This window comes from Salmo salar, chromosome 18 (assembly GCF_965601325.2).
Source record: "Salmo salar chromosome 18, fSalSal1, whole genome shotgun sequence".
NCBI lineage: Eukaryota > Metazoa > Chordata > Actinopteri > Salmoniformes > Salmonidae > Salmo > Salmo salar.
Genome location: NC_138308.1, coordinates 63,619,658 through 63,644,367, shown reverse-complemented (window position 1 = coordinate 63,644,367; position 24,710 = coordinate 63,619,658). Strand labels below are relative to the sequence as shown.

Genomic DNA, 24,710 nt, shown 5'->3' with positions numbered 1-24,710 from the left:
TCTACACATGCTTTGCTTATTCAGAATGAATAACATTGTAAGCTATTATATATTCTGAGATGCTACAATTAAGGTTGATTCAGTCATGTGCAGATAAAGGAAAGCTACCCTGTGGTTTCAATCAGAAACCACCTCTTCTTCTTGCAGACTGTTGGCGTTATTCTAAATTGAGATCTGAATGAATGATTCATGCAAAAGTATCAGTTGCATTCGCTTATCTCAACTCTGAATAAGGTCCGTAGTCATTGGATATTGATGTGTGACCACATCTGTCCTTTGCAGAGTAAACACTGGGTCAATCGTGGTGCGGTTTTTCCTTTTCTGCAAATTGATTGAATTGGGTTCCAAGTTAACATTTTCAAGTAGAGTTTACCTTACCAATTGGAGTGTGAAGCATGGCAAGCTCTGTACAATATGAACTCTTATGTCCAATTGCAGGTGGAGAAGTGGATAAGATAATCAGTAGGCCTATCAAGACCCAGGAGGAGTCAAAATCCAACACCTACAGTACATATTACTGCGACAGTACAACTGACGCAACTACTATTTCAGTAATTATAGCTAGTGTGTCAATCAAAGAGACATGGTGAGCAATGACATCTGGAAAGGGGGATGTAAAGTTTGAGCTTTTGGACAGAACACAAGATGAATTAGGAAAAATCTGTTCCCAGCTCTGCATGCAAAACTGCTTGGACTGCTTCATCTTTTGATGGTTGGTCACTAAGTACACAAGAGAGGAGAAGTTAATGGCTCAAAACCATATTTTAGTCTTATGTAAAACCAATGCTTTGTGTGGAGCATCAGCAACATCCCTTCATCCAAGGGTTGCTCATCATCAAACTCACTAGAACAACACACACTGGAGTGACAAGTCAAGTGAAGTCATCTAGTCAGTCAGTGAAGTCAGTTAAAGAGGGTCATCCAAAGTGTTACTTGAAAAGTTTTTTTACAATCAATCCTGAAGCTGAGAACAATATTGTGTCAACACTGGTGTTTTATGCCAAGCTCAGCCAGCTTTGACAGAAGTCTCTTGTGTACTTCCTGACCTCAAAGTCCACAGGAGGTCAGAATCTTCAATCTGCTAGGAATAGTCCAGAATCAACTGATCTAGTAAAACAGGTGACATGCATAAGATGGCATAGTTGTTCCTCTACCTGGCTAATACACCGCCCACCATCCCCCCAAAAAATGTAAACCCCCAGCCATCTACACGGACACAAATAAATAAAATAATAATAATGAACCACTTCAGACCAATGGATCAGCCGAGCCATAATTTGCGGCCTCATTCTTTTGGGAGTCTTTTCTCCATCCCATCCCCATGCTTCTTGAATCTTGTGTTAGGGGTGAATGCTCTCTGGCAGGAGTGGAGGGAGAGGATTTTCAAATGGATATAGGGCAGGCGATGATCTTGTCTTCCAGCATAACGCTGACCACCAGGAACACTAAGTAGAGCACGAACATGATGAAGCCCAGCAGCTTGCTCATCCGCCACTTGCAGGCAGCAATTGAGATAATGACAAAGATGAGCATGAGGAACAGCAGCACAATGGCGCAGAACAGCCCGTTAGAACTCACCGCCACAGGCTGCATGTTGTTGATGATGGACCAGAGGAGCCATGGGAACGGCAGGCTGAAACACACAAAATAAACACGCACAAAGTGAAAACATGTTTTTAGGAATTTTTGCAAATGTCTTGAAAATGAATTATAGAAATATCTTATTTGCTGTGAGTCTATTTGGGTAAGTCTTTAAGAACTTTCCACACCTGGATTGTGCAACATTTGCCGATTATTATTTTCAAAATTCCTTGAGCTCTGTCAAATTGGTTGTTGATAATTGCTAGACAACCATTTTCAGGTCTTGCCATATATTTTCTAGTTGATTTAAGTCAAAACTGTAACCCGGCCAATCAGGAACATTCACTATCTTCTTGGTAAGCAACTCCAGTGTAGATTTAGCCTTGTGTTTTAGGTTATTGTCCTGCTGAAAGGTGAAATCATCTCCCAGTGTCTGGTGGAAAGTAAACGGAAACAGATTTTCCTCTAGGATTTTGCCTATGCTTAGCTCCATTCAGTTTCTTTTTATCCTGAAAAGCTCCCCAGTCCTTAACGATTTCAAGCATACCCATAACATGATGCAGCCAACACTATACTTGAAAATATCGAGAGTGGTACTCAATAATGTGTTGTATTGGATTTGCCCCAAACATATCACTTTGTATTCAGGTCAAAAAGTTAATTGCTGGGCCCTCCTGAGTGGCGCAGCGGTCTATGGCATTGCAGTGCTTGAGGAGTCACTACAGATCCGGGTTCAACCCTGGGCTGTGTCGCAGCCGGCCATGACCGGGAGACCCATGAGGCGATGCACAATTGGCCCAACGTCGTCCTGGTTAGGGGAGGGTTTGGCCGGAAGGGATGTCCTTGTCCTATAGCGCTCACGGACATCAGGTGTACGGTGTTTCTTCCGACACATTGGTGCGGCTGACTTCCGGATTAAGCGAGCAGTATGTCAAGAAGCAGTGCGGCTTGGCAGGGTCGTGTTTCAGAGGACCACTGCCTTATTTTGGCATGAATACGTGTCACATATCAATTTGCTAACAATGTAAAAAAAAATATATATCATTGAGTTAATAAAGCCGCATACAAACATGGTCTCTTTTTTATTTTCTTGAGTAAGGCAGCTCCAAAATGCCGGTGTTTCAGCCTAGCATAGTTCTTTCGGTGGTGGTGGGGCAAGCCAGCAGAAGATACAGAGCGTTGCGCCGTGATTGGCTCAGTCACTCATGGGGACACTACATCACCGCCAAGTCTAAGGGGAGAAAATTCTAGCCCCTTGGGTGCTGCCATAGAGTTACATTAGAAGTGCCCATCCAAGAAGGCTCAAGGTCATTGGCCACAGATAAAATGACGACAAATCACGTTATATGTACAGTAGCTTTGGTTGGACTGATGATGTCAACATCATACTTTCAAAATTATAGCTAGCAGTCATCATCATGAATCAAGTCAACAATCTACTGGCAAATCCTTTTTAATCCTTGTCATATGAAGAGAAATAATGAAGAGAAATTATAGATAAAACGTATCGGTGCTCATCGGCCATTGGACATAAACATTACACGAGTTGGAAATTCAACAATGAGTGGTTTGGAAGGAATCAGTGACAGTGCCTAACGTTAACTGCAAGCATTGCAAAGCAATCACTAGCCTGCTATTCAGTGGAGAGGCTGTGTGGTCCCAAATCTGGGATTAAGGGTCTCTTTTACAAGTTTAAAATGATAAACATTCAACATTGGCCATGCTGTTAATGAAGCATGATTTGTGCCGCGCTCAAAACAACTGTTAACTCGGAACTGCGAAAACTTGACTTCAGTGAGTTCAAGACAACTGGGAAGTCGGGAATAAACCAGCTCCGACTGGGAAAATAGCCACCTTCCTGTTCAAATGACCACAGCACAACAAGGTGAGTCCAAAAATGTATATGTATATGCCAGGGAGATATGTATACTGTAGCTAAGAAAGTAATACTAAGTGTATGTTGTGTAGTAAGATGTTAGAAGTCCATGAGCCTCACCCTAATAATCTGGTCTATTTACCTCTCTTAATTTGGCCTACTGTTCTGACTTGGTGATGCACATGTAGCCTATAACCTGTTTTAGAGAAATGTAATTGTCACGTTCTGACCAGTATGAGGGTTATTTTGTTAATGTAGGCTGGTCAGGACGTGGCAGAGGGTATTTGGTTTATGTGGTTCGGGGTGTGTGTATTATGTAGAGGGTAGTTGATTTATGTATTCCGGGGTTTTTTGGTCACTGCTCTATGTTAGTCTATTTCTATGTTCTTTCTAGTTAGTCTGTTTCTATGTTTAGTTAATTGGGGTGTGGACTCTCAATTGAAGGCAGGTGTTGTCTAGTTGCCTTTGATTGAGAGTCCTATATATTAGGGTGTGTTTATGTTTGTAATTTGTGGGAGGTTGTCACTTGAATTGCTGTCGTTTGCCTTCAAGTCTGTATTCGTCGTCCATCGTTTTGTTTTGTTTTGTTTGTATAAGTGTTTTCATTAAAAAGTTAATTATGAGCACGTAACCCGCTGCGCCTTGGTCCATTCCTGACGACCGTCGTTACAGTAATCATCCAATATTGTAAGAGCTTTCCATGTCTGCTTACATGCCCCCTTTATTTATCCTACGGTGCTGACTTGGTGTACAGGGAGAACACTGTAAGAACAGCCCATGTTCTGAATTCTGTCGCTGTACATTTCAAAAGTGCTAAACAAATAGTTATATTGCCTACGTCCGTCCTAGCTCGGCCATCTCAATTGTCATTAGAAACCACACTTGTTTAAGCAAGTCAGCCATATCAACAATGTATTTTTAAAAGGCAGTAAATGAGGCTGAATGAACTGCTTTGTTGCCAGACAAGGCTCTGATGATAGCCAGGTGTAGCAGTAGTAAGATGTTTGGACTGCTGTTGGGACAGCTTTATGTAGGCCGTTTGTGGGCATCGTTTGAGTGCAATTCATATATTGTTTAGTGGCTTTGCTGGCATGCATCACACATTTTTTTTTTTGCCCACTAAGATTTACATGCTAAAATTGCCACTGCAGAGGACGCATGGCTCTCGACCTTCGCCTTTCCCGAGTCCGTACGGGAGTTGCAGCGACGGGACAAAACTGTAACTACCAATTGGAAAATATATATATATATGTGTGTGTGCTTATGTTATCATGTGTGTGTGTATGTATGTGATCCATCCTCAGTTTTCTCCTATCACAGCCATTAAAATCTGTAATTGTTTTAAAGTCACCATTGGCCTCATGATGAAATCCCTGAGCGGTTTCCTTCCTCTCTGGAAACTGAGTTGGGAAGGATGCCTGTATCTTTGTAGTGACTGGGTGGCTTGATACACCATCCAATGTGTAATTAATTAATAACTACACCATGCTCAAAGGGATATTCAATGTCTGCTTTTTTTTACTAATCTACCAATAGGTGCTCTTCTTTGAGGTATTGCAAAACCTCCCTGTTTTTTTGGTTGAATCTGTGTTTGAAATTCACTGTTCGACTGAGGGACCATAACATATAATTGTATATGTGGGGTACAAAGGTGAGGTAGAGTCATTCAACAATTATGGTTAACACTATTATTGCACAATGAGTGATTCTATGCAAGTTATTATGTGACTTGTTAAGCAAAGTTTTACTCCTGAACTTATTTAGGTTTGCCATAACAAAGGGGTTGAATACTTATTGACATTTCAGATCTGAATACATTTGGAACATTTTCAAAAAACATAATTTCACTTTGTCATTATTGGGTGACAAAAAAAATCTAAATTTAATCCATTTCAAATTCAGGCTGGAACACAGCAAAATGTGGAAAAAGTATTAAATACTTTGAAGGCACTAAATATTTTATCTTGTCCATTTGCCCTCTGAATAGCACCCATACACGAAACCATGTCTCAATTGTCTCAAGGCTTGAACATCTTTCTTTAATGTGCCTCTTCCCCTTCATCTAAACTGATGAAGTGGATTTAACATGGGACATCAATAAAGGATCATCGCTTTCACCTGGATGGTCTATGTCATGGAAAAGGGCAGGTAACTGATCTCAACAGTATTGCTAAACGTTGCACTTCAATGTAAATCTCGGCTCTGTTATAAGTACACTCAAGAAAACATATTTTATTTATCACAGTGATTAAGGAGCAGCATTAAACAAAGTAGTATACCCCACCAACATTAGAGAACTATACAGAAAAACCTAAAATAGCTTAATTAAGTAAATCAATCAAAATAGTCTGATTAACTGATAATTGACACAGACAGGGTGGCGTAGCAGGAAGATCGGAAAGCTATGAACCTAGCGGTTGTGAGTTCAAATCCCAATTGAAGACATGTTAAATAACAATTACTGTATAAATTAACATGCACAATGTAAGCATGTGCGTCAAATATATAAGTTGAAAACATTGTATGTTATCAGCACTGTGTGTGTAACTAGTTCCACAGGCATTTTTTAGGTAAGATTAAAAAAATTCTAGTTGAATGAACATATGAGACAAATTGAGCAAACACATCACTTTAAGTTGACAGAATTTTTGCCTACCTTTTCTCATGTTGGAGCTAGGTTTTGTCCAACTAAACATTTTAAGTTCAGGTAACACTTTGACCGAAAAAGTAAACCAGTTACTTAAAAATAAGTAGATGAAACAACTAGATGTGTTTTTTTGTGGGAACTTCCAGTGGGAACTTCCATGTCACCCATGGGCAAACCTTATTCAACCAAACGAATTAGAGAATAAAACAAAGTTCAGTTAACTTTTACATCATATTATATCTGGCAAGCATTTATCATATGGATGGAAATAATTGTAATGAAAATGGTATTCAAGTGTAATTATTGTGGTTTTAGTGAATCCCAAATTCACTATTGGATAAGAACAAAGTAATATGACTGTTACTATGTTATATTTAAAAACTTCCCCCAGCACTGTGAGAATAATCTTATCTTTCAAAATGTGAAACTAACAGATATTAAAAGAAATTAGTAATTCAATAGAAGAGGGGTCACAGTACAGATGACATCAGCGTACCCAACAGTGATGTCAAAGATGTTGGAGCCCACAGAGCTGGACACAGCCATGTCCCCCAGCCCCTTCCGTGCAACAATGACACTGGTGATTAGGTCAGGAATGGAGGTACCAGCTGCTAATATAGTCAAGCCCATGATCTCTTCTGTAATCCCAATGGTCTCTCCAACCTGTAGATAGAAAAGATAAATAAATTGGGTAAATAAAACAAAATATTAGTTTTTTTCGAGTAGAGGAATGAAACAATGAGCTATACTTTGGAGTTATTTTTTAATTTTCCATTCTGTTAACATGGATGAAGAGGAGAAAATCCCAGTATTCGGGGACAGGAGATATTTTGGCACTGACTACTTGGTGCTGTCTAGCTTTGAATGACATCCAGGTCAAAGCCGGAATACATTTCACAGAAGGCTGCTAATAACAATCGCACAGCATTCTAACCCTCCGAATATCCCGCTACTTTTCTAATTACCCACTTGCTTGAAAACACACTTGTGTTTTGTTCTGTGTGAGGAGGTGGTTTAGTGTCTTCACAAAAGGTAACATGATTTCACAAAATGTAATACTGAACCATCATGCATTTTTCAGCAGCAATGGTGTATGAATAACTAGGGCTGTTACGGTGACCTTATTACCACCACAATGGCGGTCACGAGTTGTGACCGTTTAGTCACGGTAATTATGCTGCTTCAAGCTCTGATGCTTATTAGCAGCAATTAGCAAATGTGCTAATTGCCTGGTCCTAAGCACTCTATAGTCACTCTGACATCAATGCAAATGGAATTGAAAATCTAATCAAACACTTCAAAGAGAGCCCATGAGCTCATGTTGCGCAACATTTCTATCGTTTTTTTTTCAGTCTTTACTTTTTAGTTATGCCAGTGTGTCTATGAATGCGGATGACTCAAAACTATACAAGTCAGCTACTACAGTGACTGAAATGACTGCAACACTTAACAAAGAGCTGCAGTTTGTTTCAGAATGGGTGGCAAGGAATAAGTTAGTCCTAAATATTTAAAAAACTAAAAGCATTGTATTTGGGAAAAATCATTCACTAAACCCTGAACCCCAACTAAATCTAATCTAAGTTTAGGTGACTAAACTGCTTGGAGTAACCCTGGATTGTAAACTGTCATGGTCAAAACATGTTGATGCAACAGTAGCTAAGATGGGGAGAAGTCTGTCTCTAATAAAGCGCTGCTCTGCCTTCTTAACAGCACTATCAACAAGGCAGGTTCTACAGGCCCTAGTTTTGTCACACCTGGACTACTGTTCAGTCATGTGGTCAGGTGCCACAAAGAGGGACTTAAGAAAATTGCAATTGGCTCAGAACAGGGCAGCATGGCTGGCCCTTAGATGTACACAGAGCGCTAACATTAATAATATGCATGTCAATCTCTCCTAGCTCAAGGTGGAGGAGAGATTGACTTCATCACTAGTTGTATTTGTGAGCGGTACTGACATGTTGAATGCACCAAGCTGTCTGTTTGAACAGCTGGCACAGAGCTCGGACACCCATGCATACCCCACAAGACATGCCACTAGAGGTCTCTTCACAGTCCCAGTCCAGAACAGACTATGGGAGGCACACAGTACTACATAGAACCATGACTACATGGAACTCTATTCCTCATCAAGTAACTCATACAAGCAGTAAAAGTTGATTATAGAACAGCGGGGGCTGTGAAGCAACACAAACATAGCCACAGACACATGCATACAAACACACGATAACATAAACACTATGCACACACGTACACATGGATTTTGTGTTGTAGATATGTGGTAGTCGAGTATGGGCCTGAGGGCACACACTTAATGTGTTGTGAAATCTGTTGTGAATGTATTTTAAGGTTTTTAAAATTGTATAGCTTAATAGTTTATTAACATTTTAAGCTAAATGTTCTGATCTGTTACATCAGCCTCGTTGCTTTTAAAAGTTTTTTTATGGTATGGTTTTATTAATTTGGGATCTATCGCATCCCACAACTGTCCCAGAGTATGTTTGAAATATTTATTTATTGCACAGAAGGACAAGTTGACCAATAGAATAGCTCAACTTTTGCACTATGGGGGATAGTAGATTGACATAGGCTAGTGCTTTTGCTGTTTGTTAGACGTACTCATTTGTATTTGCATTTATTAAGGATCCCCGTTAGCTGCTGCCAAGGCAACAACAAAGTGTGTTCCCTCAGGCTACTACTCTCCTACCACATATCTACAATTACAAAATCCATTCCTATGTGCAAACGTGTGTCTGTGCATGTGTGTTTCTTCACGGTCCCCGCTTTACCATAAGGAATATTTCTATCCGTCTTTTAAATCTGATCCTACTGCTTACATGAGTTACCTGACGTAGAATAGAGTTCCATGTAGCCATGGCCCCGCGTAGTACTGTGCACCTCCCATAGTCTGTTCTTGAATTGGGGATTGTGAAGAGACCTCTGGTGGCATATCTTGTGGGGTATGCATGGGTGTCCGAACTGTGTGTTAGTAGTTTAACCCTTGTGTAGTCTTAACATTCTGTATACTTCCCTTGTCCTAAGGGGAAAACATGATCCACCTTCACTAAACCCCTAAAATAAAGCAGCTTAATTGAATTTTAAACCCCAAATCTGTTTTGCATGAAGAAACAACCTGTCATTCATCACAAACTTTATGAATATTTGGGTTTTCCCTCTTCACAATGCAGAAAGACTGCATTTAATCAGTGGACACCACTCGCTTTTATTACAACACACCTGTCATAATTGTTTTCTTTATTAAAGTAGAGGTTTATTATTATTATTATTGCTAAAGGTACTGCATAGGTGTAAACATAAATGTTTTAGCAAGAGATAGCACTTGTATAGCCTAATAAAGTAGAAGATATGTGTAGAAAGTAGTTTTGAATGCATTTTATTGAAGGGAAACAATAAAAGTCTTGAACCTTTTTGGCAACATAGTGATATATTCTTATATACTGATCAATGAGGAATTCAACTACAAATTACTATTCTTCTCCTATTTTTTTAACCATTGCCCCCACCCACAAGGTGTATAAACAACAACAATAAATACGAATAAAGTAAGATTATAGATACAAAACAAAAACGTGAAGAACATAAATGAATCAACTCTAATTAGCACATGTAGGACAGTATGCAAGTGTGTGTTCATGGACTTTACCGATGTATTTCTCACATGTGCAGCACATAGTATTTGTTTTACAGTCCTTCATTAGGGGGCAGAATTGGCATGTCCTCCTCTTGCCTGCCCCAGCTGCAGCCTCAGGTAGATCAGGACAAGATTCAGCCTCATGAACAGCTTTCACAAGCGCTGCAGTGGCTGCTGTGCGGGGGAGGCACTACTTTCTTTGAATGTATGAGGTTACAAGTGCCTTTCCCAGCTGCTCCAGGAATACCATCCTCTTGTCATTGTATGAGTACACATCAATGATGTTATGGAAGATGACCAGGGGCCAGCGGGCAGTCATCCTCCTGCAACTAAGTTCCAATCAGCTTGTCCAGGTTGTCCATGTCTCCTTTGTTGTGGTTGTAGTCCAGGATGATGGCTGGCTTCCTGTCCTCACCATCACTGACCTCAGCCATTTTGTGCAGTGTGCTCAGGAGGACCACATTCTTGTTCCTCTTTGGGAGGTTAGAAACTAGAGTGGTGGTGGGGGTGAAGGCAAACTTTGATGAGAAGGCCTCTCTCCCCCTTGTTGTGAGGATTGCAGGGGGAGCTCAGGCTTGTTCTTTCTAAATGTGCCAACCATGGTGATCTTCCTCTTCAGGAGCTGCTGGGTGAGTTCAATCAGTAGCACAAATAATCTCCATTTCTCATTGTGTGTGTGTGTGTGCGCGCGCGCGTGCGCGTGTGTGTGTGTGTGTGTGTGTCTTTATGGTTTTTGTGGTGTGTAAATGATTTTATAACTGCCGGGTCAAAAATGACCCCAAGACAATCTTTGTGCCCTGGTGGTGTACAGCTTTCATGGAAATATGAACAAAGGCGATGTTTCACTTTTTCTAATGTTGGGGTCATTCTAGGAAAAGTCATCAACTGTCATGTTGAAAAAATATCATTTAAGGGGTTTTCTCTGCTGTTAAACATAGTGGTGGGTCATTGGGACCCTTAAGACAACACAAAGGTCAGACACCTCGGTGCATTCAGCATGTCAACACTTCTTACAAAAACAAGTAGTGATGAAGTCAATCTCTCCTCCACTTTGAGTCATGACAGATTTACATGCATATTATTGATGTTAGCTCTCTGTGTTCATTTTTGGGCCAGCCATGCTGCCCTGTTCTGAGCCAATTGTAATTTTCTGAGGTCCTTCTTTGTGGCACCTGACCACATGACTGAACAGTAGTCCAGGTGCGACAAAACTAGGGCCTGTAGGACTTGCCTTGTTGATAGACTTCTCCCCATCTTTACTACTGTTGTATCAACATGTTTTGACCATGACAGTTTACAATCCAGGGTTACTCCAAGCAGTTTAGTCACCCCAACTAACTGCAGCTCTTTGTTAAGTGTTGCAGTGATTTCATTCGCTGTAGTAGCTGACCTGTATAGTGTTGAGTCATCCACATACAAAGTGGCTTTAATCAAAGCCAGTGGCATGTCATTGGTAAAGATTGAAAATAGTAAGGGGCCTAGACAGCTGCCCTGGGGAATTCCTGATTCTACCTAGATAATGTTGGAGGCTTCAATTAAAGAACAACCTTTGTGTTATGTTAGACAGGTGACTCTTTATCAACAATATAGCAGGGAGTGTAAAGCCATAACACAGATGTTTTTTTAGTAGCAGACTATGATCGATAATTTCAAAGCCGCACTGAAGTCTTACAAAAAAGCTCCAGCAATCTTTTATCAGCAATTTATTTTAGCCAATCATCATTAAGTGCCATGCTTGTTGAATGTCCTTCCCTATAAGCATTGTAGGGAATTGTAGGGAATTGTGTTTGACCATTTAATCTGGTCAAACACAATTCTTTCCAAAAGTTTACTAAGAGTTTGTAACAGGCTGATTTGTCGGCTATTTGAGCCAGTAATGGTGGCTTTACTATTCTTGGGTAACGGAATTCATTTTGCTTCCCTAAAGGTCTTAGGGCACACAATTTCTAGTAGGCTTAGATTGAAGATATGGCAGATAGAAGTGGCAATATTGTCTGCTACTATCCTCAGTAATTGTCCATCCAAGTTGTCAGACCCCGGTGGCTTGTCATTGTTAATAGACAACAATAATTTTTTCACCTCTTCCACACTCACTTTACAGATTTCAAAATTACAATGCTTGTCTTTCATAATTTGATCAGTAATACTTGAATTTGTAGTGTCAGCGTTTGTTGCTGGCATGCCATGCCTAAATTTGCTAATCTTGCCAATTAAAAAATAATTAAAGTAAATCAGCAACATCAGTAGGTTTTGTGATCAATGAGCCATCTGAAGAGAAAGAATACTGCTAAAGCGTTCAATGTCACCATTCAGAGAGGGCACAGGGCCAGATATAATGCACATGTTATTAGTGTCTAGCAGAGAATCTATCAGCTATTTAAAATCCAGGTTCAACTGTTCAGAGCTGCCCTTTATAATATGTGACCCGTTTCAGGAAACTAGGCGTATGTATCAAGTCACGACTTCACAGGAAAGCCATTTTTATATGCCATCTGTAAATATGAAAAAGAACTGTTAAATTACGAGCCCAGTTGGTTAAGCTACAGAAAAAGGCAAGCAACGTTCCCACTAGCCATGATTGGCTGAGATAATGAGTGGGCTGTACGCCGAGAGAGGAGTTCAGATTGGTCTGCCACATAGAAGGCTTCTGTCTATTTGAGCTGGTCAGTCTGTGTTGGTAATACTGTCGAACTCATCTTTTAAAAAAATGATCGTGTAGTGGAGCTGCATAATTGTTGCTCTCCACTTTCTGGAGGATCGACTTTTGCAATCAGTGGAATTAGAGTATGATCACTAAAGAGATGGAGAAAACACCTGTCTCCGGATTACATCTTCAAACTAAGGGCATCCGTGACAGGGAGACGCGTCCATCATGATGATTTATATGGGTAAGATAGTCTAGCTTGCTACATTTTTAGATATTAAACGTTTAAAATTGACAGAAAGTGGTTTCATTTCAAGTTTAAGTCTACTGTTAGCTACCTAGCAAACGTTAGCTGGCTGGCTCCCTAGCTAACGTTAAGTGTATGACGTTATTATTTGTTTCCCAGAACCATTTGCTTTGCTAGTTAGAGCCTAATGTTAGCTAGCTAACATTGAACCTAGTTGGTTAGCTTCCAGCAGATTCATGCAGGGTAGGAATGACATGATTTGGCACTATGTTCATTGTTGTTTAACCAGCTAACGTTAGCTGGCTGGCTCGTCTGCTAACGTTACGTGATGTGTGGGATCTTACATGTTGCTTACCTAGCTAGGTTCATTGTTTACCTAACTAGCTAGCTACATGTCTTAAGGTAAAGTGTACAACACCCGTTGAATATGGCCGGTGTCAGTAAACATCGGCAAAAAAGCATAATGAAATTGTTGCTAGCAGAGCTGGTTAGGCTATTTTCATGTTATCAAGAGGTAAACAAATTATCATCAAGTGTGCGCTCTGAATGCTCCGAGGCCGAAACGAGATGGGTGGGGCTAAAGCTTAAGACAGTGTGAACGATGCTGAATGGGTGTAGACAAAGAGGAGCTCTTCCCTAGATACCAAAACATTCAAAGGCCATTTTCTCAAAAGTGGGTTTACAAGTTTACCAACATTCAAAACAAAATTACTTTCCCTATTGTTCCTCATAAATGCAGTTTATGATATACCATTATGTAGCTCTGAGTCTCTACTTTTATCCAATGTCAGAAACACAATTTCAAATTTTGCTACATAAGACCAAATCCAGGTGGTTAGTCACATATCATTAAAACTCACATGGAGTACAATAGAATTGATTTCCATGTCCTGGCGTAGAACATTCTGGAGCAGCTTAGTAATATAATTTACTGGAGCTCCAGGACAGGAGTGTTTTTGCACCAGGAACAGGGACATTTCTTACCATGGAGCTGCCCAAAATCATGGCTGGCGAGAAAGATGAGGAAATCCGCCCACTCCCACAGGATTAGGAGAACCCTTTAAGGATGGACAAGAGGCAGGATAACTTGCTGGCTGACGAAAAGTAGGCTAAACGTTGACAGTTTTAACACCTTTAATATTTGCCTCGGAATTCAATAAAAGGAACGCACACAGTTGCGTCCCCAACGTGTCTGTCTTCATTCACTTGTAGCTTACTTTTTAGCTGAAATGCCTGTGAGAATGACCCAATCACGTGACGGGCATTGGCTAATAAGGCCTGGTGAATATTATCAAGTGCTTGTCAAATTGTGAATGAGAGACTGATGAAGTGTGTGCAGCTTGCACAAGAAACAAATTAGAGCTCATGCCTTTCATGCAATTTTTTTCAAATTATCATTAGAGTCCCACCATGCAGCCTTAGAATTGATACAAAATCGAAACACAACTAAAGTTCCATAAATAACTCTAAATTAAGCATATAGTGGGACCAGTTTCTTTGTTAACCGGTCAACACAGGAAAAGCCGTAGGTGCGCACTTCCTTTGAAATCATTGAGAAAATATTATTTATATTTTATTAAGCTATGTTCAATTGTATTCTTCATACTTTAATACCTTGGAATTCTAAGCAAATCCTGTCAGCTAAATTAACTAGTGTAGTCCACAGCTGTATAGCATAGCCATATCAGGGCCTAACATAAGGAAAGCTATTTCTTCTAAAATAGAGAACATTTTCTTCATATCATGCTTCTTTAGAACTGTCTAAAATAAATAATGGATTTATTGTGAAGGTGTAGGCCATATTAAATTGATTTATTCGACTTTTTTAAATGTAGAAGTTACACAGTTCTGCATCGGTGGCTTGTAGGCTATGCGTGGAAGCCAGGAGATGCTAAACTTGTTTATATTAATTAACAGTCAATTACCGTGAGACCGGCAGTTATTTTCTTGACAATCACCGGCTGACAAAATGTTATACCTGCCACAGCCCTACGCATAACCAGACCAGCTTATTACAGCTTGGTTCGGTAAGGCTCAGTAGTGTGAAAAACGGTTCAATTAATTTAGCCTCCACTGTTCCCCACGTACCTGGTGAGCCCACCACACCATTAAGTAGGAGAATCCAGCAATCCAACAGATAGAACCCAGAAATGAGATGGGAAAGAACTTCTTTGCAGTCTGTTAGACAAAAGGAGGAAAAAGCTATAGTTACTATAAAGATGGAAATTACAGAAATTAAGCCTCAATACTATGGTATACAGGTATCTACAGCAAATAACACATCACACAATTACCAGTTATAGAAAAAGAAAGACAGATACACTTCATATCAAACATTAGTCTTTCTCTCTATGTCTGTCTCACAAATGGCACCCTATTCCCTATACTAGCTTTGACCAAGGCCCATAGGGTGTAGTGCACTACATAAGGAATAAGGTGTCATTTGGGACACAGCCTAATTCTCAATCTGACAAACTGGAACAGTAAGTGATAGAAATGGACGGGAAGCACTTACTGGTTTCCTGACATCGGGCAGTGTTAGCCACAGAGGGAAGATGATGGGCATGATTAAGAGGTAGGTGAAACGCTTGCGCATGGTGTCTGGCCAGGACAGGCTCAGAGGCTGGTCCTCATCCTCCTCATCCTCAGCCTAAGAAGAGAGAGCTTTCAGTATGGATACAGTTTCAAAATTCATAAAAGCACTCGCACATCTGAGTTCTTGTTGCAGGTGCATGGAAATAATGTGGTAGATTCAAAGAAAAGAGAAACTTGCAGAATGGATACAGTTAATGTGAAATTGGTTTGGAGAAATCTGTGCTCAAAAAGTTTCAATGGGTCATGTGGTGCAGTCAGGGTCAGCCATCTTAAAGCTCTACAATACACAGTATAACAAAATGTTCAAGGAGTCAAGTCAGGCACATCCATGGGCACCTGGATTGTGATTGAAAACAAAGGCTCTTGTGATTTATTTCATCACCACTTGAACTCTATTCAATAAGCAAGAAGGCCAAGTGCATACAGGCCTTTCTGGTGGGAAAATAGTATTATGACGATGTTGATGATAAATAATATTGACAACTAAGGCCTTAGGAATTGATTATAGAGTTGGTCAGCATGCCCTCACTCTCTGTGACCTTGAGAGAGTGGTGTTTGATGACAGAGGTTGAGAAGATTGCTCCAAGCCTGGAGGAGTCCGACACTCTACTTATCAGGTACAAGGCCCACTATGACATGGCTGGACTGCTGGACCCTCAGTGTGGTCATCTGAATACCAAACAGGTGAGAGACCTCAACTTCTGAAGATAAGAGTCTTCATCGCTGTGTAGGTGACATGGAAGTAGGCAGTGGCTCACTTTTCCACTGAAAAGTGGCTCACTGCATGACATTAATCCAAGCAGGCCTATTCTTGACAAAATCCAGGCCCATCCATCAGTAATCTGATATATTGCATTATTGTGCCAGAGTGGTATCAATCACACCATCAAAGGCATGATTTGCTCTAGCTAAAACATGTGAAACAAGCTTAAGAACCTGCGCAATGACATTTGGTATTTTTGGTTTATCTGCAAAGATCTTGACAACATCTAGTCATGTTTTTAAGATGGAAAAATTATGTTTTACATATTTGTTTTATGTGGGCATCGAAGAACAGAGAAGGATCAAACTTGACTCCCAGGTTGGAGATGACAGAGGACAGGTGGAAGGCTTGGCCATTGATTGTAGGTTAGATGTTTCCACCACTGATGACCTGCTTGGGTGTCCCAATAAGCAGAGCCTTAGTGTTGTTACTGTTCAACTGGAGGAAGTTCTCTTTCATCCATGCCCTGATATCTTCTATGCAGCTGCTGAGTTTTGCTAGCTGCTGAATGTCCGGTTTGGTGTTAATATAAATCTGGGTATCGTCAGCGTAGCAGGTGAAGTTGATGTTATAATCTGAGGATTTGGCCGAGAGGGAGCATGTCAATTAAAAACAGGATAGGGCTCAACACTGACCCCTGTGACTGCAGACTCCTCCAACCTGGACTATCCAATATTGATGTATTGCTTCCTATTAGAGAGGTAGGAGGAGAAACACAGATCTACATTACCTTCAAAAAGTATTCATACTCCTTGAATGATTCCATATTTTGTTGTGTTACAACCTGAATTCAAAATGGATTAAAGCAACAAAAAAATCTCACCCATCTACAGACAATACCACACAATGATAACATGAAAACATGTTTTTAGAAATGTTACGAATATACTGAAAATTAAATACAGAAATAACACATTTACATACAGTGGTATTCACTCCTTTGACAGTTTTCCTATTTTGTTGCCTTACAACCTGGAATTCAAATGGATTTTGGGGGGGTTATATAATTTGATTTACTCAACATGCCAACCACTTTAAAGATGCAAAACATTTTTTATTGTGAAACAAACAAGAAATAAGACAAAAAAATACTGAAAACGCGAGCGTGCATAATTATTCAACCCCCTCAAAGTCAATACTTTGTAGAGCCACCTTTTGCAGCAATTACAGCTGCAAGTCTCTTGGGGTATGTCTCTATAAGCTTGGCGCATCTAGCCACTGGGATTTTTGCCCATTCTTCAAGGCAAAACTGCTCCAGGTCCTTCAAGTTGGATGGTTTCCGCTGGTGTACAGCAATCTTTAAATCATACCACAGATTCTAAATTGGATTGAGGTCTGGGCTTTGACTAGGCCATTCCAAGACATTTAAATGGTTCCCCTTAAACCACTCGAGTGTGGCTTTAGCAGTATGCTTAGGGTCATTGTCCTGCTGGAAGGTGAACCTCCGTATTGTGGAGTAACTACAATGCTGATGATCCATCCTCAGTTTTCTCCTATCACAGCCATTAAACTCTGTAATTATTGGCTTGATGTTGAAATCCCTGAGCGGTTTCCTTCCTCTCCGGCAACTGAGTTAAGAAGGATACCTGTATCTTTGTAGTGACTGGGTGTATTGATACACCATCCAAAGTGTAATTAATAACTTCACCATGCTCAAAGGGGTATTCAATGTCTGCTTTTTTTACCTGTCTACCTTCTTTGTGAGGCATTGGAAAACATCCCTGGTCCTTGTGGTTGAATCTGTGATTGAAATTCACTGCTCAACTGAGGGACCTTACAGATAATTGAATGTGTGGGGCACAGAGATGAAGTAGTCACTCAAAAATCATATTAAACACTCTTATTACACACAGAGTGAGTGCATGCAACGTATGTGACTTATTAACCTCTATGGGCTAGGTGGGACGCTTGCGTCCCACCTACTCAACAGCCAGTGTAATCCCGTGGCGCGATATTCAAATACCTTAGAAATGCTATTACTTCAATTTCTCAAACATATGACTATTTTACACCATTTTAAAGACAAGACTCTCGTTAATCTAACCACACTGTCCGATTTCAAAAAGGCTTTACAACGAAAGCAAAACATTAGATTATGTCAGCAGAGTACCCAGCCAGAAATAATCAGACACCCATTTTTCAAGCTAGCATATAATGTCACATAAACCCAAACCACAGCTAAATGCAGCACTAACCTTTGATGAGCTTCATCAGATGACACACCTAGGACATTATGTTATACAATACATGCATGTTTTGTTCAATCAAGTTCATATTTATATCAAAAACCAGCTTTTTACATTAGCATGTGACTAGCATGTGACTATCATTCCCACTGAACACTTCCGGTGAATTTACTAAATTACTCACGATAAACGTTCACAAAAAACATAACAATTATTTTAAGAATTATAGATACAGAACTCCTGTATGCACTCGCTATGTCCAATTTTAAAATAGCTCTTCGGTGAAAGCACATTTTGCAAAATTCTGAGTAGATAGCCCGGCCATCACAGGCTAGCTATTTTGACACCCACCAAGTGTGGTACTCACCAAACTCCGATTTACTATTAGAAAAGTTTGATTACCTTTGCTGTCTTCGTCAGAATGCACTCCCAGGACTTCTACTTCAATAACAAATGTTGGTTTGGTCCCAAATAATCCATAGTTATATCCAAATAGCGGCGTTTTGTTAGTGCGTTCAAGACACTATCCGATGGGTAAAGAAGGGTGACGCGCCCGACGCGTTTCGTGACAAAAAATTCTAAATATTCCATTACCGTACTTCGAAGCATGTCAACCGCTGTTTAAAATACATTTTTATGCTATTTTTCTCGTAAAAAAAGTGATAATATTCCGACCGGGAGTGGTTGTTTTTGTTCAAAGAGAGAGAAAGTAAACATGGAGTCGACTCGTGCACGCGCCTCCAGTCTCATTGTTCTCAGATCGACCACTTACAAAATGCGCTAATGTTTTTCAGCCAGGGCCTGCAAAGCCACCATTCAGCTTTCTGGCGCCTTCTGAGAGCCTATGGGAGCGTTAGAAAATGTCACGTCATGCCAGAGATCCCCTGTTTTGGTTAGAGATGATCAAGAAGGCCATGAAATGGTCAGAGAGAGCACTTCCTGTTTGGAATCTTCTCAGGTTTTGGCCTGCCAAATGAGTTCTGTTATACTCACAGACACCATTCAAACAGTTTTAGAAACTTTAGGGTGTTTTCTATCCAAATCAAACAATTATATGCATATTCTAGTTACTGGGCAGGAGTAGTAACCAGATTAAATCGGGTACGTTTTTTATCCGGCTGTGCAAATACTGCCCCCTATCCCCAACAGGTTTTAAGCACATTTTTACTCCTGAACTTATTTAGGCTTGCCATAACAAGGGGTTGAATACTTATTGACTTCAGACATTTCAGCTTTTCATTTGTAATTATAGGGTATTGTGTGTCTGCCAGTGACACAAAATCTCAATAACATTTTTTTTAATTCAGGCTGTAACACAAGAAAAAATAAAATAAAATGCAGGGGGTGTGAGTACTTTGAGGGGGTGAAAGGGGGATACCAAGTCAGAGAGGTGCAGGGGGCTTCAATAATCAACATCCACGTCTTCGGCACTGGGGAACAGAGGGTTACGAACGAACAGAATGACAGATTTTTACCTCGTCAACTCAGGGATTCAATCCAGCAACCTTTCGATTGGGCCAACGCTCTAACCACTAGGCTACCTGCCGCCACTGAAGATCGCAGCGGTGGGATTTGAACACACGGCTCCGTATAGACTGGAGCCTTAATCCAGCGCCTTAGATCGCACAGCCACACTACCCAGCTCTGGTAATGTATAGACTAGTTTAGTTGGTATAATTTCTTTAGATCTACAATCTAGTTCAGGCAATGGCAATATATGGCATGGTTAACAAGGCTGGCCCTCGATGGTATTTGACTTGGCACGCCAAGCAATTAGATAAAATCGATAAAATAAGTGAAAATGTCTTAGTTTCGAAATTGCATTTGTTTTCCATAAATGACTACCGCTTTGGACCTGACCACGTAAGTGAGAGTACACCCTATGTGTGAAGATAATGTGTCTTGAGTATCATTTAAAATGTTGAGAGAAGAAGGGAGGGGTGTGTGGTGAAGCACTATGTGCGTCTTTTCAGAATTTCTCCCTCGCCAGTTTGTGCACATTCATTGTTTCATTATGTGAATTGTTTCCCCTTTGATTGTTAGTAATGATCAATTACTTGTAAATTAACCGTTATTCCCCATCATTTCTAATCTACAATGTTTGGTTACGGTAATTTCAGTTAATGCATTCAATATATTATTGCAGTCATTTTTCAACCTATGCTACAATTGTGAGAAACAAGTTTGGGTTAATTTCATGCCATTTACGAGTTTTGTAAATTCATTAATTGTCTTCTGTTTGGAGCTGTCTGTGTGAGCATGTGTCTGATTTCTCTGTCCTGTTAATGTCGAGTAAGCATGCGCACGCCTGAACACGCGTGGAAGTACCTACACGTGGATGTATAAAAGTGCCCATTTGGGGATGCTAATAGTATTTCTGATTGTTTTAACTCACCACCACTTAGTCATTTTTTTCTTCACCTCAACAGGAACTCTATTTTTGATTAATTATATATTTTTTATCCATTGCAAATGACAAAGTTTTTATGGTTCCTCAATGTATTTGGAGTAGAGAGATGAATGTGATTGAAAGAACCTGAACCTGTCACGACACCTACGGAAGGTGGCGCCCCTCCTCGCCCGGGCGGCGCTCGGCGGTCGTCGTCGCCGGCCTACTAGCTGCCATCGATTTATGTTTCACGTTCTGTTAGTTAGGCCTAGGTTAGTTGCGCACCTGTTTTGTGTTAGTTGTTAGTGGGGCTAGTTAGTTAGGCTAGTTAGTTAGGTTTGTTGTTTGTGCGGGATTGTTTGTTTGTCAGGGTGTGTTTTGTCATGAGGTTCTGTATTTTGGAGTTACGCTATTCGTTTTGGGCTGCGTCCCTGGTTACGTTCTTTTAAGGGTGGTGCGTTTCTTTTTGCACACCTTGCACTCCATACCTTTGCATATTTTCCGTGTGGATATTTTATTAAATTCATTCACGGAATCTTTCTGTCTCCTGCGCCTGACTCTTCTGAATCCACAAGCCACCCATTGTGACAGAACCAATTGCCATACGTAGCCAAATTGGATTTAGAGGATATTTTTTTCATCAGGATATTTTCTAGCTGCAATTTTTTATTTGTCGGATTTAAATTGTTTACATAAAGTATTCATACCCCTACTTATTCACCCAAAATTGGTTACAGCCTGATTTTTTTTTCTCACCCATCTACCCACAATAGCCCATAATGACAAAGTAAAAACATGTTTTTAGACATGTTAGCAAATGAATTGAAAATCAAATACAGAAATATCTCATTTACAAAAGTATTCACACCCCTTGGCTATGACACTTCAAATTGAGCTCAGGTGTATCCTTGAGATGTCACTAGAACTTGGAGTCCACCTGTGGCCAATTCAATTGTTTGGAAATTATTCATAAAGAAACACACCTGTCTATATAAGGTCCCACAGTTGACAGTGCATGTCAGAGCAGAAACTATACCATAACAAAGAATGGTCCGTAGATCTCTGAGACAGAATTGTGATGAGGTACAGTATATATCTGGGGAAGGGTATAAAACCATTTCTAGAGTGTTGAAAGTTTCCAAGAGCACAGTGGTCTCCATCACTAGGAAATTGAAAAAAATATGGAACTACCCCGAGTCTGCCCAGAGCTGGCCGTTGGACCAAACTGAGCCACCGGGAAAGAAGGACCTTGGTCAGGGAGGTGCCAAGAACCCAATGACCACTCTGACAGAACAACAGTTCCTTGGCTGCGATGGGAGAACCTGCCAGAAGGACAACCACTTCTGCAGCACTCCATCAATCAGGCCTTTATCGTAGGGTGGCCAGACGGAAGCCACTCCTCAGTAAAAGGCACATGACAGCCCACATGGAGTTTGCCAAAAGGCAAACTCATACCCAAGAAGGCCAGTATCCTGCAGTCGCCTCTTGACTGTTAACGTTGAGACTAGTGTTTTGTGGGTACTATTTAATGAAGCTGCTAGTTAAGGACTTGTGAGGTGTCCGTTTCTCAAACTAGACACTCTAATGTACTTGTCCTCTTGCTCAGTTGTGCACCGGGACCTCCCACTCCTCTTTCTATTCTGGTTAGAGCCAGTTTGTGCTTTTTTGTGAAGGGAGTGGTACACAGATACGAGATCTTCAGTTTCTTGGCAATTTCTCGCATGGAATAGCCTTCATTTCTCAGAACAAGAATAGACTGAAGAGTTTCAGAAAAAAGTTATTTGTTTCTGGACATTTTGAGCCTGTAATCGAACCCACAAATGCTGATGCTCCAGATACTCAACTAGTCTAAAGAAGGCCAGTTTTATTGCTTCTTTAATCAGAACAACAGTTTTCAGCTGTGCTAACATAATTGCAAAAGGGTTTTCTAATGATCAATTAACCTTTTAAAATTATGAACTTGGATTAGCTAACACAACGTGCCATTGGAACACAGGAGTGATGGTTGCTGATAATGGGCCTCTGTACGCCTATGTAGATATTCCTTAAAACAATCAGCCGTTTCCAGCTACAATAGTAATTTACAACATTAACAATGTCTACACTGTATTTCTAATCAATTTGATGTTATTTTAATGGTAAATTTTTTTAATTTTCTTCCAAAAACAAGGATATTTCTAAGTGACCCCAAACTTTTGAACGGTAGTGTATACTGTCTAAAATGTCTAAAAACCAGTTTACTGTATGCTGAAAATCAAGGGGACCCTTTTGTTACCCAGAGCATTTTTCAGTGTGACTGGTGGGTTGTGGAATGGGGAAGGACGAGTAATGTTTTTCCAGTGATGGCAAAGATATCTGTAGATGATTATAATATCCGAAGTGAAGCTGATTTTGCTTAACAACTTTAAATATGTCCAATATGTATATTGCCCTTTTAAGATTAATCAATAATTAATCCCAATGTTAACAAAAACATGACATATCCTTTGTGAGTAATACAGCTCATTTGACAGGGTAATATGCAATTCAAACAACAGCAAAGTGTGAACCATTTTGGTAAACAGCTGCGGGATGGGTCTGGAGAAATGTAACCACTCTCAAATTCATAGACAGAGCTATGGATGGAAGGACTGACCATCGATGAGATCAAAATGTCACCCATCCATACCTCACAAGACATGCCACCAGAGGTCTTTTCACAATCCCCAAGTCCGGAACAGACTATGGGAGGCGCACAGTACTACATAGAGCCATGACTACATGGAACTCTATTCCACATCAGGTAACCGATGCAAGCAGTAGAATCAGATTTTAAAAAACACAAAAATACACCTTATGGAATAGCGGGGACTGTGAAGTGACACACACACACACACACACACACACACACACACAGGTACAGACACAGACACATGAATACACAAACACACACTAGCACAGACACTCTACACACACATACATTGTAATATTGCTTTATGGTGGTATTATACATTTCGTATTGTAGATACAGTATTTAGTGGTGTAATAATGTTATATGATGTAATGTTTTATATTTTGTTTTACGTGTGATGTAAGTGCCTTAATGTGTTTGGACCCCAGGAAGAGGCAGCAGCTAATGGGGATCCCTAATAAATACAAATACAAAAAAGTAAGCTCAAAAGAATAAGTTATATTCTTCAAGAATCAATGGGTATGTATAATTAATTTAAAAGTCTAAAATGGATGTACCATTTGTAGATTGCCTCTAAGATTCATTAAGAATTAATCCCAATGTAAACAAAAACATGACATATTGTCACGACTTCCGCCGAAGTCGGTCCCTCTCCTGGTTTGGGCGGCGGTCGACGTCACCGGCCTTCTAGCCATCGCCGATTCACCTTTCATTTTCCATTGGTTTTGTCTCGTCTTCCCTCACACCTGGTTTCAATTCCATCAATTACATGTTGTATATTTAGCCCTCTGTTCCCCCCATGTCCTTGTCCGGAATTGTTTTCTTGTAGTGCTTGTGCACATTTTGCTGGGGGTTACCGGGTTTTGTTTGACCCATTATTATATTGTTCTGTCTACGGTGGTTTTTATGGGTATTAAACAACACCATTGTAAATCAGTTTTCGCTCTCCTGCGCCTGACTTCTCTGCCGCCAGTACGCACCACGTTACACATATCCTTTGTGAGTAATACAGCTCAATTTGTTAAAGATTTTGGAGGTATGATATCTAACTTTGGTATCTATGTTTTGGTAAACGTTTGTAGAAACAAGAGTTATAACAGTTGCTGGGCAAGGGATAGAATGACGATCAAAGATAAAAGAAGAAAAAAAGGTCTAAAAATAACAAGTAAGTTTGAATGACACTGAGGGGCAGTGTTGTTACAGCTAGTGCCTGTTTGCCTGAGGCTGATGCAGTGCAGGTGTTTGTACACATGCATATACACACACTCTCATTCAAATGTACACACGTGCACATACACTAATGCCATACATGCACTCAAACATATTCAGTTGGCCTTGCTGTTATGATTTTTGTTGTCCTTGATGCCTTTTGTTTTCCTTTGTCTTTCTTTTTTTAAATTGTGTTAATTTTGTTGGTTGTTGGTGCTTTGGGGCTTGGGGACAGGGGTCTTGGGGATGGGGA

General features: G+C 40.3%; 1 protein-coding gene across 3 annotated transcripts in view; it reads right to left on the bottom strand.

Annotated features, from left to right (window-relative positions):
• Positions 1–743: 743 nt before the first annotated feature.
• The window catches only part of LOC106577456 (sodium/potassium/calcium exchanger 2), a 184,137-nt gene continuing 160,170 nt past the window's right edge, over positions 744–24,710 (bottom strand). For all 3 annotated transcript variants that reach the window (XM_014155447.3, XM_014155450.3, XM_014155448.3), the window contains 4 exons: positions 15,160–15,294; positions 14,733–14,822; positions 6,601–6,767; positions 744–1,633 (listed from right to left, as the gene is read on the bottom strand). In XM_014155447.3, coding sequence (XP_014010922.1) covers positions 1,384–1,633; positions 6,601–6,767; positions 14,733–14,822; positions 15,160–15,294 — 642 coding nt within the window. In that variant the 3' untranslated portion in view covers positions 744–1,383. The remainder of the gene's footprint in view (positions 1,634–6,600; positions 6,768–14,732; positions 14,823–15,159; positions 15,295–24,710) is intronic.